This window comes from Meira miltonrushii (genome assembly GCF_003144205.1).
Source record: "Meira miltonrushii strain MCA 3882 unplaced genomic scaffold FA14scaffold_2, whole genome shotgun sequence".
NCBI lineage: Eukaryota > Fungi > Basidiomycota > Exobasidiomycetes > Exobasidiales > Brachybasidiaceae > Meira > Meira miltonrushii.
The window spans coordinates 4,083,659-4,102,625 of record NW_020289944.1 but is presented as its reverse complement, the minus strand read 5'-3'; the positions used below and the strand labels follow the sequence as shown (position 1 = coordinate 4,102,625).

The 18,967-nt window shown below is 43.9% G+C and overlaps 7 protein-coding genes across 7 annotated transcripts; 3 read left to right on the top strand and 4 right to left on the bottom strand.

The window, feature by feature from the left end:
• Positions 1–662: 662 nt before the first annotated feature.
• FA14DRAFT_122029 (uncharacterized protein) lies at positions 663–1,352 on the top strand (the record flags this gene model as incomplete). The annotated part of the gene is made up of 1 exon (XM_025496496.1): positions 663–1,352. The coding sequence occupies one exon, from the start codon at positions 663–665 to the stop codon at positions 1,350–1,352; it is 690 nt and encodes a 229-aa protein (XP_025356547.1).
• FA14DRAFT_161050 (putative ATP3-F1F0-ATPase complex, F1 gamma subunit) lies at positions 1,124–2,813 on the bottom strand. Its single transcript, XM_025498947.1, has one exon. The coding sequence runs from the start codon at positions 2,495–2,497 to the stop codon at positions 1,550–1,552; it is 948 nt and encodes a 315-aa protein (XP_025356546.1). The 5' UTR covers positions 2,498–2,813; the 3' UTR covers positions 1,124–1,549.
• Positions 2,814–3,165: 352 nt separating this feature from the next.
• FA14DRAFT_111155 (uncharacterized protein) lies at positions 3,166–4,047 on the top strand (the record flags this gene model as incomplete). Its single annotated transcript, XM_025495936.1, has 1 exon — positions 3,166–4,047. A coding segment is annotated over one exon (882 nt), but the record flags the coding sequence as incomplete, so codon positions are not given.
• Positions 4,048–4,113: 66 nt separating this feature from the next.
• Positions 4,114–5,933, bottom strand: FA14DRAFT_172802 (S-adenosyl-L-methionine-dependent methyltransferase). Its single transcript, XM_025500431.1, has one exon. It carries the CDS (start codon positions 5,441–5,443, stop codon positions 4,262–4,264), a length of 1,182 nt encoding a protein of 393 aa, XP_025356544.1. The 5' UTR covers positions 5,444–5,933; the 3' UTR covers positions 4,114–4,261.
• Positions 5,934–6,285: 352 nt separating this feature from the next.
• On the bottom strand, positions 6,286–7,355 carry FA14DRAFT_161049 (uncharacterized protein). Its single transcript, XM_025498946.1, has one exon. It carries the CDS (start codon positions 7,218–7,220, stop codon positions 6,597–6,599), a length of 624 nt encoding a protein of 207 aa, XP_025356543.1. The 5' UTR covers positions 7,221–7,355; the 3' UTR covers positions 6,286–6,596.
• Positions 7,356–9,268: 1,913 nt separating this feature from the next.
• Positions 9,269–14,412, bottom strand: FA14DRAFT_190143 (uncharacterized protein). Its single transcript, XM_025501773.1, has one exon. It carries the CDS (start codon positions 13,974–13,976, stop codon positions 9,567–9,569), a length of 4,410 nt encoding a protein of 1,469 aa, XP_025356542.1. The 5' UTR covers positions 13,977–14,412; the 3' UTR covers positions 9,269–9,566.
• A 426-nt stretch (positions 14,413–14,838) lies between these two features.
• On the top strand, positions 14,839–18,520 carry FA14DRAFT_164698 (uncharacterized protein; the record flags this gene model as incomplete). Its single annotated transcript, XM_025499908.1, has 3 exons — positions 14,839–14,885; positions 14,974–16,172; positions 16,257–18,520. 3 exons carry the CDS (start codon positions 14,839–14,841, stop codon positions 18,518–18,520), a joined length of 3,510 nt encoding a protein of 1,169 aa, XP_025356541.1.
• Between the last annotated feature and the right edge of the window lie 447 nt (positions 18,521–18,967).

Below are 18,967 nucleotides of genomic sequence, written 5' to 3'. Positions count from 1 at the left end.
TTTTTAATGCATTTCATCATCGTTGGAGATGTATGTAAACCCATATTTGAGACAAGAGATCAACCTGTAAAAGATCATCCAATTCTATGATCTGCATCTATCTATGCGGGTCAAATGCTGATTTTTGTGTTTGATTCCAATTAAAAGCCACCAAGGGAACAAATGTGAATCAAAAATTGCCTTCCTACTTTATCCTAACCCTAAGTAGGTTTTTTCTTCTCCGCTCAGGAAAGAGAAACAGGCGGGGCGCGTGCTCATTTGAGACTAAAAGGCGTTTTTAGACTTTTTGCCTAATCTTCAGTTCCTGGTTTCCAATTGACACAATTTACACATATTCATGTTCCATCCATGCAGTTGATCATGTCTGACAAGTAATCGGAGTATAAATTGGATGAAAATCATTAGGAGGTAGCATAGAGATGTATGCTTCATAGTTCCAGTACTACATTATGTCATCAAATTCCTGGTCAGATTTCTCCGCAAAGGTCAAACACAAGTCAAGGTTGAATGACAAGGAGGAGAAAGAGGTTAAGTCTAAGATCAACTCTACTTCATTTTCTGATCTGAAAGCAAGCTTGAAGAAGTCTAACAAAGATGAGAAAGATGACGTTCTGGGTAAACGTGAAAAGAAATTATCAGCATTCCAACGTCCTTCGCCCAATATGAATGCTAGATCATCCAAGCATGACGAGAAGGACAAAAGTCAATCTGGCTCAAGGAAGAGTCACAGATCGGATGATCAATCTGATAAGATTAAAGCTGCATTGGAACGAAAAGCAAAATTATACGATCAACTTCAAAGAGGCAAAACTGGTGGTCTCAGTGAAGAGAAATTTCAAAATTCTTTAGTAGATTGGGATAGGAAAGCACTTGCCAGCACAAGTGATGAAGAAGAACAAGAACAAGATCGAAATGCTGAGGACCACCGTAAACAAAATCTCGCGGATAGTTCTGATGATCCACTTGTAGAATACGAAGATGAATTCGGAAGAACAAGGACAGCACGCAAAAGTGAATTGCCAAGACACGTTCATCGAGAACAGCAAAAGGCAGAGGAGAACTCAAGCAACGAACATATGGTCACTTATGGCCCTTCGACAAACTTCCCCGTCTATAAACCTGATCCTACGCAAAGAGCCCGTGAGATGGGAAATAAAGAAGGTATAGCATCCTACAAACGTTCAGGTCCTGATCATTTTGATTCACGTTCGGAGAAAAGACATAGAGGTGCAGGCTTCTTTCAATTCAGTCAAGATGAAGAAATACGTAAACGTCAAATGGACGAATTACACGAGGAGAGACAGACCACTCAGAAACGCCGTAGTGGTCTCGATGACAAGATCGAGAAGTAAGCCTTCCGAACGGAATCTGTAAAATATCAATGTATACTACCATTCATCACAACACCATCTGTTTCTGTATCGATTTGCATTTCATTCACATTGATTGATGTATGAACAAAAGGACTGTACAAACATCAATCCTCTACTGATTATAAGTGTAGTGTAAAATTGACCACATGGGTCTCTCCTCATTCTTCTCCTGTTGCTTACAAGGCGGAAGCACCAGTAATGATATCAATCAAATCGTTGGTAATTTGTGCTTGACGACCACGGTTGTAAGCCATTCCCAAAGTTTGAATCATTTCTCCGGCGTTCTTGGATGCGTTGTCCATAGCGTTTTGCTTGGAGTTAATTTCAGCGGCATGTCCTTCGACCAAAGCTGCGTAGATTGCGTTTGCCAATGCGAATTCAGCCAAGTCCTTTGTGGTATCATCTTCTTGTTCGTATGCGTTGAAGTTGGCAGCGTTGCGCAAAGCCTCTTCACCGAAAACGGTCAAGATGTTAGATTCGAAAGAAATGGCGGAAACGTATGCGTTGTAGACGATGTTGACTTGGTCGAATTTGACACCGCTAGCGATGATCTTATCAGCAATGGCACTTGCGTCTGCGAATGTGGGAACATCCTTGCCGACTTGGTTGAAAGAGATGGCAATGTTCTTACCCAAAGAACGAGACAATTGTGCTTTGGCCTTGTCACCCAAAACGACAAGTCTAGGTCCTTCGGAACTGTCAGCAGATCCTGCAGCACCTCCAATTTGTTTCAATTCAGTCTTTGTACGTTTTGATACGGAAGAGTGAATACCACCGCACAATCCCTTATCGGAAGAAACGACGACGTATAGTTGATTACCGCCTTCGCTTTGTTTGGCTTCAGCATTTTTGAAAACTTCATCGTTTGTTTGACCGTAAGCTTTGGCAGCATGCATTGCACGTTGAGCTTTTGCCAATTTGGTAGAAGCAATCATTTTCATGGATTTTGTAATCTTTTCGATGTTCTTGACAGACTTGATTCTTCCTTCCAATTCACGCAAAGTGCTCATCTGTGTTGCGGAAGAATGGAAACCAGCAGTTGCCGAAACACGAACAGCAGCAGATGGCATTACCATTCCAGCCGACAAAGCCGGACGAACGGCAGTACGTGCGAGCGAGGCCATGACGAATGATCTATAGTCGAGTCGAACAAGCGCGCGCACAAGAAGGTGTGATGATGGTCATGGACTCCAACCCGTGCGAAGATCAGAAGCTTTTTGATGTCTACGCAGACGCACACATTAGAACACCTCCAGTACGCCCTTAGAGACAAGCCAGCCAGCTTGCACAGTTGCCGCGCCGGAAGAAAAGGCGCTTTAGCCTCTGTCTAACCAAAGCTTGGGCGCAAAACAGGTTTTAATTGCCTCGCGCGCAACCTAGCGATCTTCTCCGAATGGACTGGCAAGCGTGACTGCGCGCTCAACAACTAACAGATCAAGGCTAAAAGTTGTATTGCAGATTTTGTATTGGTAGAGGAGGAAAATGGAATACAGTTTTACTCGATTCATATTACACTTGATTGGAGTCACGGGCGTAAGGGAGACGCGTGCAGAGATTATATGGGAAAAGAAGCTTTTGCCATCCTTTTGTTCCAACCTCGTGTACAATCATCGAAACCATTCAGAGCACGATAAAAGGCAAGATGGCTTCAGAAGATCCAACAAACGAGCCTCTATTCGAGCCAGGACTAAAGAAGAAAAGCAAGAAAAAGTTTGTCGATTTCGACTTGGACGGTGGTGAAAATGTCGAAGCAGAGGCAAATGGAACATCTGCTCCAGCAGAAGAGAACGCTGCTGAAACAGAAGAGAACCCTGATGATATGTTTGGAGGTCTAAAGAAGAAGAGCAAGAAGAAAAAGGCAATCCCGATGGATTTGAACGAAGATGCAACCGAAGAACCTGCAGCAGATGGAACAGCAACCGAAGCTGGCGCAGAGGCTGCTGATGCCGTTCCAGATGGAGATCTAGACTTTGGAGAAATGAAGAAGAAAAAGAAAAAGAGTAAAAAGGGAGGATTTGACTTGGAAGCATTCGAGAAAGAATTGGGAGAAGGAACCACTGCTGGTGGAGATGGCGAGGATGAAGGTGCAGACGATGCTGATCTAGGTGATGATCCATTTGCACGGGATGACGGAGAAGGTGAAGAGAAAGACGGACAGAAAGAGCATGTAGAGACATGGCATGGCACTGATCGCGACTATACATATCAAGAACTTCTAGGAAGAATCTTCTCTACACTACGTGCACAGAATCCCGCTTTGTCTGGTGAAAAGAGAAGATACGTCATTGTTCCACCAGTCGTTCAGAGAGACGGTTCAAAGAAGACTGTCTTCGCCAATGTTATCGACATTTGCAAGCGTATGCATCGTCAACCTGATCACGTTATTCAATATCTATTTACAGAATTGGGTACCGTTGGTTCCGTCGATGGTAGTCAACGTTTGGTCATTCGTGGTCGTTTCCAACCTGCTCAAATTGAAAAGGTGTTGAGAAAGTACATTGTGGAATACGTTACTTGCAAGACGTGTAGATCACCTCAAACCAGTCTGACAAAAGAAAACCGTATCTATTTCATGACCTGTGAATCATGTGGTTCCACTAGATCCGTCACAACTATCAAAACTGGTTTCCAAGCACAAACCGGCAAAAGAAGCAAAACTCGCGCTCAAGCTTGATTGCTTTCTTCATCAAAACACACATCACTGCAACCCATACATTTTGTACAATCTACTTTCTCGTTTCATTGAAAATGCAGCTCTTTTGGTGTGAGAAATACGAGTGACACTGATCAGCTTATTGTTTACTAGTGATAGAAGAAGCACGGCAATCTCTACCGTTGTGAGTAACAAAATATTGGTGTAGGTCTCTATAGTAAAATTACAGTGTATGCTACATTTTTGCTATGACTGCTCTCTGTTTGTCAAAAAGATCTGTCCAGATTTCCAGTTGTGGAACCTTCTTCTGGCCGGCGAATATTTCTCTAACCTTTTCTGCTTGATCATGGCCGACTTCCATTGCTACTAATGGTAATTGTCCATTCTTCGATAATGCCAATAGTTCATGAATTTCAATCGATTGGGCTAATCGTCTATAGAACAACAAGCCGTCCGATTCGTTATCAGGATGACCAACGAGGGCTAAACGATCCTCCCACTCTCGTACACTTGCATCTAATTCTTTCCATTCTTTTGCGGGTATATAAGGTGGATTGCAAAGAACGACATCAAAAGGACCGTGTTGAGCAATAAAGTCACAAAACTTGCTTTCGTCTAGCATGTCCCCTCTTTCGAAAGATACGGGCACAAGGTGACCGTATTGCGAGACAAGGTCGCCATGATCTGCATCTGTATCGTATAGAGCAAGGTTTTTTCTCGCAAGTTGCAGGGCCGAATCGGCTATATCGACACCGAGAATTTGAAATGCTGGACTTTGAGATTGACTGCTTGTCTCTTTGCTAATCAATTCTAGCAATCGATGACGGATGAGCAAAGATATACAGCCCGAGCCGGTACACAGATCCAGGATTCGCAATGGCCTCATTTGGCCTTCTTGCCGATGGATATGTTCCCGAAACGCATCCCTGAGCTGCTCAAAGATATATTCCGTTAATGCTTCCGTTTCCGGTCTTGGAATCAAAGTTGGAGGCATGCATTTGATCAAAAGAGGTCCAAAAGGTTGATTACCAAGGACATAACTTAGCGGTTCACCATTCGATAATCTTTGTGCTAATTCAATAACTTTTTCCGTCTTTCTAGTTTCGTACTTTTTTGTGGTGTCCAATTTCACTTCTTCCATTAACCAATTATATTCACGAAATGCTTGTTCTTCTGCTTCTCGTAATGCGATCGCCCGACTTTCTTGATTGATTGCAACTTGACTTTTATGAAATTCGACCAAATTTTTCAACACTTTTCCTAGCCTCTGTTTTTGAATTGCATCAGCTTTTGATCGTTTTTCGGTTTGACTAAATGCTCTAGAAAAGTTAATTTGAGATCTTGTATTCCATATCGGTCTTGGTATTATCGATTGAAATAGTGACGAGCCATTGTTTGCTATTTTGCCGATATTCATAGGTTACGGCAAGCCTTCAACTTCTCCAGCATTCCTATTGAACGGAATCGTGAATGGTATTCATCCAATGTGATTCTTCTTAAAATCCGGAGATTTGGTGGAGCAAGACCTTCACTAAATCCGACAGGAAAATCATTCACACGTGAGAAACTGCCTTGTCTGCTTACTAAGCAAACAAACATTCGTCGATCTTCACGCTAAGCTAAGCCAAGCCAAGCGACGCTATCGGTTTGTAGCTTTGCCAGCTCAATACAAAAATAACCACTAGCTTGGACAAGGTGGTTTTTTTTTAAGTTTTTAACGCTAAGCCTAAGCCTAAGCCTTTGGCGCTTCTATTCTTGTAACAATGAATGAATTGCATCACCGGGTTTAACAAGCGAGCGAGCGAAAAGAGTGTGTGTGCTTGGGCCGCGTGTGTGCGCATTTTTGCCCAACTTTCTCAACTTCTCAACATTACTGACTCGGAATCAGAGCCCGTGCGCGTAACGCAAACTTAACCGGGCGCAGGCCACTTAGGGTTAGGATATAGGTTTTACACAAATTCGGTGAACCCCTTTTTGGGTGATTGTTGATAACAACTCGAACCGCAGTTTTGACTTGTTGATCAGGGGAGAGAAGATTTGATACGATAGGGATGATCATAGAATCGTAGAGAGTTACTACATGTATTCTGAAAGAGTGTGAATCACCGCACTCTTTCTGACGCAGGCGTGAGTGTGAGAGAAACAATCTTCCAAAAATCATACTTGTTGACAGTCGCACACGATCAGTTGCAAATGATGATGAAATAAATTATAATGCGGTGATGAATAAGTCGAGAAGAGAAAAGAAAAAGAAAGATAATGGGACAAATTGTCAATATTTCAATTGAAGATGGAAGATTTAAACAAGTATAAGAATCCAAAATTATCTTGCATCTACAATTGAAAATTGGAAAATAATATTTATTTTTAATTGTCGTTTGATCATAAAAGGCAAAAACGGTTTTCAGAGAAGAGAGAATATAATCAATCCAAAATCGACCAACGTTGCAAATATCAAGTAGGTTTCCACGGCACTCGTTGGTGATTGAAGAAACTTGATCGTATAAACAACATCTGTTGAAATCCTTTCAAAGATCCGTTTTTATCTCACGGACTTAATCGTGCTCGATTTAAACCAAAGCTGCAACAGCAACACCGACGGCACCGGCAACAGCGGCAGAGAAGCCGGTCAATTGAGAAGCACCGTTGGCTTTTTCTGAGGTTTGAGAAGCGCCACTTCCGGAAGTGCTGCGGGAAGCACCTGATGATCCTGTGTTGGAGGAAGATGGGGCAGAGGTAGAGCCGGATGATCCAGAGTTACCTCCTGAGGAGGAGCTTGGAGAAGATCCAGCGCTGGTTGAGGAACCAGAAGCGCCACCTGAAGGAGCGCTGGAGGTGTTTGCGGTACCTAGACAGCTGGAGTCGTTGGATCCCAAAATTGTTGCACCACCAGATGTGTTTTGTTGACCAGAGGCATCAGTGATGAACAAGTTGATTTGAGTACCTGCGGCCAAGTTGACCTTCCATGTGTAAGATGTACCGGAAATATTCGATCCGATTTGGGACAAGATGTCACCGTAAACACCTTCCTTGGTTGCGTACAAGGAGTATGGTGGTGTACCTCCTGAGAAGGTGATTTGGTAGTTTTGGCATTGGATCAATGGGTTAGGTGTGTTGACGTTTGGTTTTGAGCCTTGAGCGAAAACGACGCCGGCCATGGCAGTACCGGCCAAAAGAATACTTGACAATTGCATTTTGAAAAAAGAGAAAGGTGATTCGCGTTCAAAAAGTGAAGTGGATCAAATGGATGAAGAAGGGTATGTAAATGTTTCGACGGGAAAAGACGAAAACAAATGTGATGACGGGGTTGGGTGGTGGTAACAATGAAAAGAGTTGAGTAGAATTGGATGGCAAACTATATATGTATGTTTTTGCGCACTTTTGTGTGTGTGGCAAGAGGGGGGTGATTGCTTGCACAGGTTTCGGATTACACTAAACAATTCGAATGTGTATTCAAACCTCTATGTTCGGACATGCAGAATCATTCTACTCAAACAAAACACATGGCATATTATCACTCTTTATGCCGATCTTAGGGGGTCCTTCGACGGGTTTTCCAAGCCGTTTGCACTAGCGAGGTTGCGTTCAAATCTTTACAAAAGTGTCTTGTCAGCCAATGTGTGTTTTGAATTTGTATTTCCAAGTTTTTTTGTTTTTAATCAAACAATACAAGGATAGCGTGCGCAAAACACACACATCTTATGCCGTTTATCGGAAAGAAGATTTTCTTTTGGTGTGCCGATTTGATGCCCCTTCCAATGATGCACGCTGGCAAGATGCATGAAAATTCAACTGCCGCTCTCATTTATTGATTCTTTCACTGCTCCCGTGCATTTTCTTCCCGCTTTGATATATCGTGTTAATACGGACATTAGTGTTGAATAACGCGTAAAAAAACCAGACAGCACAGCTTTTGTTTCCATGGGGAGCACTATCTCACACAATTAAATAAAGGGGGACTGAGCAAACTCGCTCTGTGGTGCTTTGTTAGATTCATTCAACTAGAAACCTCCCCAGGCGCGCATGGTGCTGCGTAAAAAGAAGAATCACGCGTTTGTTCTTTGGTTGATGATGTGACAAGATCTATGAACATGGGCCCGGCTTACAATTTGGCAATTAGAAGTTGATAGGGTAATGGAAAAAGAAAGATTCTTATGACTATACATCACATCATCATACACTTTTTTAAATCTCTTTCGGCGTTCCTTACGTCCGATCGATCTTATAATAGATCATGTTTATACTATGTGTATGTAAGAGTACCTTCTTCTATACAATACCCTAGACCGATGCAAGCCGTTTTGGACCGATTTACATGAAGCTCGTTTAAACTCAGTTTCAAGGGTCTCGAGATCTTTAAGAACGCGTTGAATAAGGGTAAACTCGTTGTCAGGAAAAGTGCCGAAAGAATCAATTGCATCTCCTCGTTCCCGCAATTCCATGGGGGGGGGGGGGGCTCAACTTAATCTGAATCAAAAGCCTAGAAGAGAGTTTAATTAATTATAAGCCAAGAATTGCTGATAAAGAAAAATAAGATGACTTTAGGCATACACAGCCATATAGCCACACTTTTATTAATCAATACCTCTTTTCTCGTTCGGCATAAGAATGATGTCATTTAATGATTAACCCAAAGAAAAAAGGGTGATTGCCAAGAAGTACTTTTTATAGAATTTAAAATGTCAATACCGCCGGGTATATAAATCAGGGTGGTAGATTGACACTGCGTTTACGGTATTCCGAGGTCTCTCAACAAATCTATATAATTGATTATCCTATCATTATCAAAGTGTCTAGGCTTGGCTAAGGAAAGTCAAATGATTGTTCTCTTTGATCTTATTCAGTGTTTACTCATTGAAAGCCACAGAAGCTCTGACCCTTAAAGGTATACGAATGCAGACTAAATAAAGATGGAATGAGCTTAATTGTCACAATCTTTTAATCACACCACTAATGCACAAAACCCTTGAAATGCCATTAAAGGTTATCATATCACATGCAAAGCACTTTCCAAAGGAAATGAAAAAGAGTAACTTAATTCATGTATGCGTTTGCGCTAGAAAATCATCCTCTGCGCTAAATGAATGTCAATGATCACACTTTCTGCACAGAATAGTGGGAAAGAAGCTTAAAAGCTTTAAAGGGGCTTAAGATTAGACGTCTAGATATGTCACTAGCACCCGTAGGAACATTCGCTCATTTATGCAAAATGCACATGATGATGCATCTAATCAAAAAATATCTTCCGAAAGAGTCATAAGGATAATCATTACTATATCTCAATAAACATGAGCCTGTAAAATAAGGTACGCATTTCATACAACATAAAAAAACAAAAACCAAAAAAGTTGATGATCAAAGAGAAAACATAAATACCGGAAGGGGAGGGACGAAACTGTTCGTAATATGACCCATATGCAAGCAGGCTTTACTTTGTACTGCTCCTCTTTCTTTCCTTCCTTCCTTGACCATTGACGATTCGATAAAATACAAATATTTTAAAAGTTGACCTTTCTGTTCTTTCTTCCTCGACTACCATCTCATGACAAGCGCATGGCATCCAGTAAGAGTCGATCCAATGTTTCTTCTAATCCGTTCAAATGCTTTCCTATAGGTGCATATGCATCCTTGATACGTCTATCCTCAATATAAGGAGCTTGCGGAGGGAAAAGACCGGCAACCGTTGGCCGGAAATCTTGTTCTTCAGGAATAACAGAAGCAGAACTTCCGAATGATTTCGAAGGACGCTTTCTTGCAGGCTTTCTGCGTGCCGCTGCTTCAGCCACAGCATACAAATGTGAAATGCCAAAATCAGTCATAGAAGCAGATGGCAATGGCGTCTTTCTGTTGGCAGATCCACTAGGCCCAACCGTGGATGACGATGAAAGAGCTTGCATATTTGACCCAATATTGTTGCCCAGTCCGCGCGATGACATTCCTGTACTTGCGTCACTGCCAACTTGACGAGCTGTTGCTACTGATCCAGCTGTAGCAGTCAATGTAGACAAAGGCGTAGGCGCAGTTGCAACAGAAGGATGTGTCATTCCCGAAGTAGGACTTGCTGTGTCGTGTGAGCTTGTAATAGATCCACCTTGAGCCTGTTGGCCTGCTAGACGTTGCTGAGGAACACTTCTTTGCTCCCGTGACGATTGACCGTAACCTACTGGACTGCTACTGGTGTTCAATCGTGACAGCACTTGATCGATCTTATCTTCCACTGATCGATTGCTGTTCTCGCTTTGATTTATTAGCCTCTCAAATGCATCTTCTGAAGATCCTCCACCGCGGACACTCTTCTGCGAACCGGATCCTGCTCCAGGTGACGGTTGCGTGATGTGTGCTTCCCGCAAACTTAATGGGCTTGCTCGAATAGGTGAGCCTGGAGCACTAACGTAATCCTCGATTGTGGTAGCACTTGCCGTTCGCGATCCATGTTGCATTGCAGGTCGAGTAGGTGCTGCAAGTAAACCATTAATGGAAGCATTCTCGGTGCGCAAAACATCCTCAACGATAGCGCTGATGTCATGTTCTTCACCAGAAACAGGAATGAAGGAGTATCGAACTCTACCAGTATCGAGCATCTTTGAACTACGCAGTCGTGATCTATCATCCAACATGACGTCCACACCATTCTCATCATTTGGTTGAGCTCCCAAGATTGCCGCTCTACGTTCCCTCGCGGCCGCTCTCTGTGCAGCGATGATCTCTTGCCTGCTCATCCCTTGCTGTTCTAAATCTGCCGGTGCTGCTCCTCCACGAACTTCCTCAATTGCACGACTGGACGGAGTGGGAGCAACTGTGCCTAATTCAGCTTGACGACGTTCGTCTTGTCGATTGGCCAAAATGTTTTCAGTTGGACTCAAAGGCCTTGCGCTACGGTGATGCTGTCTTTGGATCTGGCGCAAGATGAAGATCGGATCGTCTGCTCGCAAATCATCCACGAAGTTCAACAGCATCGCTGAATCCGTACTTGCTCGCTTCGATCTTCTATTAGAACTTGCGGGTCGCATAACAGGTGCAGAAGGGAATGCTTCCAAGACCCTACTAGAAGGTTGCAATTGACGTTCGTGATCTTGTAATTTGATCGTAAGACCATAACGTATACGACCCTTGCTACGACGTCGACCACTGCGATCTTCCACATCATCTCCTCCCTCCACTACACCTTCAAGAATTCCAAATCGTTCCAAACCTTGCTCAACTACTTCGGCTACTGTAATATTACGAGGTAAAGCCAAAATCTTTTCGCGGTAATCTTGCGGAACTCCTTCGCCAGGCACCAAAGCATTCGGTCCACGAGTTTCCAAGACCTTCTTAGGCACTAAAGCGTTCGTCTGAGGATCAAACACTGTACCTTCAGGTAGATCGGATGGGAAAATGAGGAGCCGTAGCGGGAAACGATGAAATTGTGTCGTATTGTTTAGTGAGTCGTTGGGGTCCAATAATTGTCCGGATGAGCGGCTGCCGTCTGGATTGCTATCGTTTGACAGTTGTAGAACAGCTCCACCCCTCGGGCTCAGGCCAGTATTAGTAGACATATCACCAAATGCATTCGAATCCAGCGTCGACATAGTAGCATCTCCTCCAAGCTGCCCTTTGCGGTGAAGATAGAATTTCACATTATGATCATCACTGAAGTCATTCTCGAGTCGAAGAATGGCAGGATTCAAACTTAAGTTTGACGATATTGAAGAAATGGAACCAACACTGGACCTTTTGACGCTAGGAATGGTGCGCATCTCGTTACTGGTAGAGATTGCTTCACTAAGCTCGTCAAAAACCTGCAAAGGCTTTTCCCCGATTTGCAAGATACGTTCATCACCCTCCACCAGCTTGACAGTAAGACAATACTGTGAGATCTCATTTCCGGCACCCAAACGGAATCTTTGCATTGCCTGGCGAACTAGTTCCCCAGCAGTAGTAGATTGGTTGAGTAGTACTGTCTTGAAAGTAGCAGCAGAGTCGATGTCATCACCGGCGAAAACACGGATCACATTCAGCATAGGAGCTGATCCAGGCGTTGCAATCAGACTTCCGGGCCTTTGATGTCTTGCATCACTTCTACCATCGTGCAAGAATTGTCTCTGATAGGCTTCCTGTTGGAGACGATCTCTTTCTTGTAAAGCGCGGCCAGCATTAGAAGATGCTCCACCTGCCATTGTTAGACTTTGACGATTGCTGTCTTCTGATGCTCGAGTGGGGTCACTCTCCAGACTACTGTTGGAGAAATGACCGCTCTTTCGCTCTTTCTTATCTTTCGATCGAGAGAATAGTCCACTAAATACTCCGGATCGCTTCTTTCCTTGTTTCTCTTCCAAAATGTCGTCTTCACCGCGAGACTTACGTTGACTGGCCCGTTTGTCGCGTTTAGAGCTTTCAGGACTCGTGATAGCTGCAACATTTGGAGCATTGCCATCGTTTGAAGTACGCAAAGCTTGGACTTGTGATGGCAAGAAACCTGATGCAGATCCATTGGAAGAAGTTGTACTTGTGGATAAGCGATCTGTGGCCCTATTATTCTCTAGGAGTGAGAGTCGTGCTTGGGGAGGCTGACCAGATCGTGCAGCACCAGGTTGCTGGAGATTTTGCTGTTGTGCTTGTTGCTGTTGATACAGTTGCTGCTGCTGCGTTTGCTGTCTCATTTGTTGTTGTTGTTGTTGCAACGCTTGTGCCTGATCTTGTATTGATTGTTGATTTTGTTGAGAAGAAGGATTGGCTTCCGTTTGAGTTGCTAAACGGTTTTGTGCTGCTTGTCTGGCTGCATTTCGCTCTTCTTGGGCTCTTTGAACTCTTTCAGATTCTCTAGCATCCCAATCCATGCCATCATCGGGTTCCATATGTTCAGCACCCACTGCCCCTCTGGAACGTTGGCTATTTGGCTGATTTTGTACTCGAGAGTCGACAGGCTCTTCAACCTCTTCTTCTGCCCCTTCATCGTCTTCCTCCGAAAGTTCGTCTTCGTCTTCATCCATCTCGATCATATCATGATCCCCCTCCTCATCTTCTTCATCGGAATATTCGTTACCGCTATGCTCCAGATAGGTTGGAGGTCCGAATTGTACTCCACGCTTATCCTCATTCACATCGCTAAGCCTTTTCGGCTTCATACCATGATTACGACGGGAGAGAGCAGACAATTTGCCAGAATGGGTAGAAATGCCACGAGTGCCGAAGCTACGCTGTTTGACCAAGTGACTGGTAATAATCCCCTCTGGTACCTGATTATGATCATCATCAGTAGCCGAAGTCAGGTCGACATTACGATGCTTGTTTAATCGGGCAAGTCGCTCATATGGTGTTTCAATATTCTCTGCTGGGATATAGCCCACCTCTTGCGTTCGCAATACACGTACGAGCCACCAGTAAGAGTTGGAATCGTCTAGTAAGGTGAGGCTGTTTCCCTTGTTAACGGTAGCCTGACCTTCAACTGTTGCAATAAAGTTATGCAATGCATAGACAAGGTCAAAATCGATGTTTTCATCGGGTATGCTAGGACTTGAAGAAAGCTCGTCATCATCTTCCTCGTCGTATTGACCGTCATCTTCATCAGAGCCCATTTCTTCTTCTGCTTCTTGACCATACTGATCTCCTTCAGAAGAATCGGAATCGACGAAATCCTGACTGTCGAGTGAGTAATCTTGTTGCGCATGTTGACGATTTCCATATGCAGCACCTCTTCCTGCAACCTGCTGCCGATTGACACCGACATCGTACCCATCATTTCCTTCTTCATCACTACTAAATCCGCCTTGTGCGTTCAAATCATCTTCAGAAATAATATCTCCAGGACGAATTGCAGTACCGCTTTGTCTTTGTTGTTGTCCATTCGCTTGAGGAGCTTGAGCAGATGCCATTGCGTGCGTATTCATCGCTTTACTGGGACCTGCTTTACGTGAAGATTGTTGTGCGGCATTGACATCTACCGTCAGAACAGGTCTCGGTTGCGCCATGGTGGCAGTGATGAAGGTTTTGCTTCAATGAGCGATTGAGCTGTGCAAATGAATTCCCACTTTTTCGACTATGAACGCACTGTCCTCTTTTAATAGATGGTCGATCGTTAATCGTGAATGTCGTCAATGAAAGTCTGAGTGCGGTGACTTTCTGACCTTCCTCTACAGATTGAGATCAAGACCAGCTCGATCGAATGTGAAGGAACCTTTGGGTTTGTTGATTGTCGTGGGTGATTGTTTCGATTTCCTTTTTGGGTGAGAATCGATCGTGAATATTCGTCAAAAATGCATCCACTGTCTTTTGAAGCTCTATCTTCCAATACCTTGTGTCACGGATGCCTTTTAATTTCCAACGATTAAAAAGTGTTTTGTATAAGAAAGAATGCTGTTAAAACAGTTGATGATCTCCTTGGCCCTTTTTGTGGAAGGATAGGATGGATTTAGGAGAATGTCAAATGAATGTCAATTGTATATTAGTCTACTATTACCATTTTATTTTGACGCGGGTATCCGATTCGCGCACTACACGTGTTGGCTGGGCACTCTCTCTCTCTCTTTGTGCTGCTGAAAACGCGAAAATAAATTAAGAAGGAGAAGCGAAGAAGGCGTTTGAGCGGTGTACATTTTACACAAAGGAAAGAGATGACCTGTAACCTAAACCTCTTTTTTTTTTGGCTCAATGCAAAATTTCACCTTCTCTTCACAATTGACTTTCTGCCGTCACTGTCATTAAAACTCCGCTATAACTACTTCTCATATACAAATAAATTTGGGAGGCTGTCATTGCAGAGTTTGATTATCTGATACTTCTTTTGATCGCAGCCTGCAACACATTTGTTTGTAGCTCATCAAAACAGTAAAGATGGGTAAAAAGAAGGGCGCAAAGAAAGGTGGTGGTGATGACTTCTGGTGAGTGGCAAAAGATGATTCATGATTGCAGTCACATCTTTGAAGTTGGGCGAAATGCTAACATATCTAACGATTAATCCAATTGCAGGGATGAAGCAGGCGAGAACGTACCAGCCGCCAATGAAGCTGATTCAGGCGATGATGCGCCCGCCCCAAGAAAGAATGCATTTGCTGCAATGAGCATAGACGATACAGAAGACAAGGAAGAATCACAGCAAAGCTCAAAAGCAAATGGTTCCACTTCTAAAGCAGCAGATGACGACGAAGACTTTGGAGGCCTAATGAGCACGATCAAAAAGAGCAATGCAAAGAAGGACAAGAAAAAGAAGAACAAGAAACAACAAGATGATGATATTTGGGATGAATTGGGAGAAGATGTAAGCGGAAATGCAGCAGGCAACAAAGCGGAGCCCGAGCCCATGGACGTCGACAAAGGACCTTCCGGACCTGTTGAAGCATCTGTTGAAGATGAATTCCCGGATCCAAAAGCAGAGAAGAAGAACAAGAAGAATAAAGGCGATACAGAGGATGGACCTGGTTCTGGAGCTGCAACACCAGCTCTTGATGGTGAAGATGATGGTTCATCTCGAATCCTTTCAAAGAAAGAGAAGGAAAAGTTGAAGAAGGAGAAGGAAAAAGCCAAGAAGAAAGCACAAGCAGCAGCAAAGAAGGCCGTAACAGGTGGTGACAATGCTGCCGATGCAGAAACAGAAGCAAAGCAGGAAGATGCGCCAGTAGCCGAGCAAGCAGCAGAAGATGACGATGCCGCAGAAGATGGCGAAGAGGGAGGAGCATCAGCGGCTGACAAAAAGAAAAAGAAGAAGAAGAAAGGTGCTGCTTCCAAACCGGAACCTGTTCCTGCCACTTCATCAAAAAAGCCTTCTGCAGCTTTACAAGCATTGCAAGCTCGTATTGCAGCTCAAAGAAAGGCTGAAGAAGAAGACAGAGCTGCTGAAGAAGAAGCAAGACGAAAGGAAGAGGAAGCCGAACGATTAGAGAAGGAAGAGGCCGACCGAAAGGAGGCTGAAAGACAGAGAAGGAAAGAAAAGGAAAAAGCAAAGAAAGAACAATTGAAGAAGGAAGGCAAACTTTTGACACCCAAGCAAAAAGCAGAAAAGGCAGCTGCGGAAGCAAGAATGCAGGCTTTGATCAAAAGTGGCGGTGTCAAAGTGGAAGGTTTGGCAAACAGAGGAGAAGGCAGCTCGGCTAGTGGAGAACAGAAAGAAGCTAAGAGACCTATTGCTGATTCACGGAATCGCAAAAAGAAAGGCCCTTCTGGTCCTCCAAGTAAGCTTGCCTCGAATCTGTTGCCAGAACAACCTGCAGCTGTGGAAGAAAAGGTTGTAGAAGAGGCATCTGCCGCTGTTGAAGCTGAGCCTGTATCTGTTTCTGAGCCTATTGCCGAGACTGAGCCCGCTGAGGAGGAAGCCAAAAACGAAGATATCAAAGACAGCTGGGATGCTGAATCGGATCATGAGGATGTCAAAGATGATTGGGACGCTGAATCAGAAGAGGACAAGCCTGCTGAAAAACCAAAGCCTTCTGAAAAAGCCAAGCCAGCTGAAGCAAAGGCAACGAATGGAACAACAGTCGCAGCATCCGCCAAAGCCGCGCCAACAACGGCTGCAAAAGCCAAGGCACCGCTTGCATCCAAGCCAGAGCCAGAAGAATCCGATGATGATTCTGATGAATCTGATTCGGACGAAGATGACTCTTCTGACGATGATAGTAGCGAGGACGAATTGACTGTTGCTCAGAAAATGGCAGCGGAACGTAAAGCTGAAGCCGAAAAGAGGAGATTAGAGAAGCATCAAGCAGCATTGGCAGCACGTTCAAAGGATGACCTTAGAAGTCCAATTTGCTGTATCATGGGACACGTCGATACAGGAAAGACTAAATTGTTGGACAAAATCCGTCAAACCAACGTTCAAGAAGGCGAAGCTGGTGGTATTACTCAACAAATTGGTGCAACGTACTTCCCTGAAGATACGCTTCGTCAAAAGATTGCCCCAATTGACCCAGAAGGCAAGCAAGACTTCAACATTCCTGGTCTTTTGGTCATCGACACACCAGGTCACGAGTCTTTCACCAACTTGCGTACCCGTGGTAGCTCGCTGTGTAACATTGCCATCTTGGTAGTTGATATCATGCACGGCTTAGAACAGCAGACGCTTGAATCCATTCGACTTTTACGTGACAAAAAGACTCCTTTCATTGTTGCCCTGAACAAGATCGATCGTTTGTACGGATGGCAGAGTACACCAGATGGCGCTTTCAGGAAAAGTCTAGCCAATCAAAATCGGGCCACACAAAACGAATTCCAAGACCGTGTCGATAAGACGATCGTTGCCTTTGCCGAACAAGGTCTAAACGCCGTTCTGTACTATGATAACAAAAACTTCGCAAAGAATGTCAGTTTGGTTCCTACCAGTGCACATACCGGTGAAGGTATTCCTGACATGCTCCAATTGCTCATCAATCTGACTCAAGAGAGAATGAGCGAAAAATTGATGTACCTATCCGAATTGGAGTGCACAGTTTTGGAAGTGAAAGTTATCGAAGGTCTCGGTACCACCATTGATGTAATCTTATCGAATGGTGTCATGTACGAAGGCGACAAGATTGTCTTGTGTGGTCTTAACGGACCAATTGTTACGCAAGTGCGTGCATTATTGACACCTCAACCGCTCAAAGAAATGCGAGTGAAAGGCTCGTACGTTCATCACAAGATGGTCAAGGCCGCATTGGGTGTCAAAATTTCTGCTCCTGATCTAGAAAAGGCTATTTCTGGTTCGAGATTGATGGTCGTCGGACCGGATGACGATGAAGAGGAAATGATGGAAGAAGTGATGAGCGATTTGACAGGTTTGTTGCATTCCATCGACAAATCAGGAAAGGGTGTCAGTGTACAAGCATCTACTTTGGGATCTCTGGAAGCATTGTTGGAATTCTTGAAACAAAGCAAGATTCCTGTCAATGGTATCAACATCGGTCCAGTGTACAAGCGTGATGTGATGCGTTGCGCTACCATGTTGGAGAAATCACCTGATTTGGCGGTCATGCTTTGCTTCGATGTTGAGATTGATAAAGATGCTGAAGCATTGGCAAAAGAAATGGGCGTCAAAATTTTCAGTGCAAGAATTATTTACCACTTGTTCGACAACTTTATCGCACATCAAAAGCAAGTTTTAGAAACGAAACAAAAGGAAAGCGCAGATGCTGCCGTTTGGCCTTGTCGATTGAAGGTGTTGGCAGTATTTGCAAAGCGAAGTCCTTTGATTTTGGGATGCGAAATCACTGCAGGTGATCTAAGAATGGGTACTCCAATCGGTGTCAAGAACAAAGAGACAGGCGAAATTGTGAACTTGGGACGAGTGACATCTTTAGAAGTGAACCACAAACGATTAGATGTTGTCACGGCCAAGACAGCTGGTGCAGGTGTAGCTGTTCGTATAGAATGTGCTGTTCATGAAACGCCAAAGATGTATGGAAGACATTTCACCGATCAAGATGAATTGTTCTCCCTCGTTTCACGTAAATCTATCGACACCCTCAAGGATCTCTTCTGGGATGGTGTAAGTATCGAACAAAAGAAGACGATCAAATATCTCAAGGGAGTTATTGGAATCCATTAAGGCGCATACGAATCACGAAATCAAGCATTCGATTCTGGAACAAACTACTGTATTTCGACATGACCGGCAACAAGCATTGCACTGTATACCGCTAGAAGACGAAAGGTGTATATCATCTTCTTTCCCTCATTTATGAATAATGATCGAATTGGAATTTGGGTGGTGCTGAATGGGCACAAACTTGTCTGATAGTTCAGATTCGGAATAAAAGAAGTAGGTAAAATTTTGAATTTCTCTTCCCTTTTCCCTTTCCCTTCCCACCCTTTTGGCTTTAGAGTCGCTCGCTGGGCTTATTCTTCCGTGCCCATGTGTAGTGCTCGCTGAAAGGAAGATTGAAAAGCGATCTTCTTTATTGAAGTTTTGCCTTCCATTTGATTGTCCATACTTTGATCGGCGGGTAACGAGTATAGCTGACAAGCTATGTGTTGCATTGCTGGGGCAGTCTCT

Excerpts from the sequence above, each read along its gene's own strand:
- FA14DRAFT_161050 (XM_025498947.1), bottom strand. The coding sequence starts at position 2,497 with ATGGCCTCGCTCGCACGTACTGCCGTTCGTCCGGCTTTGTCGGCTGGA.
- FA14DRAFT_172802 (XM_025500431.1), bottom strand. The coding sequence starts at position 5,443 with ATGAATATCGGCAAAATAGCAAACAATGGCTCGTCACTATTTCAATCG.
- FA14DRAFT_161049 (XM_025498946.1), bottom strand. The coding sequence starts at position 7,220 with ATGCAATTGTCAAGTATTCTTTTGGCCGGTACTGCCATGGCCGGCGTC.
- FA14DRAFT_190143 (XM_025501773.1), bottom strand. The coding sequence starts at position 13,976 with ATGGCGCAACCGAGACCTGTTCTGACGGTAGATGTCAATGCCGCACAA.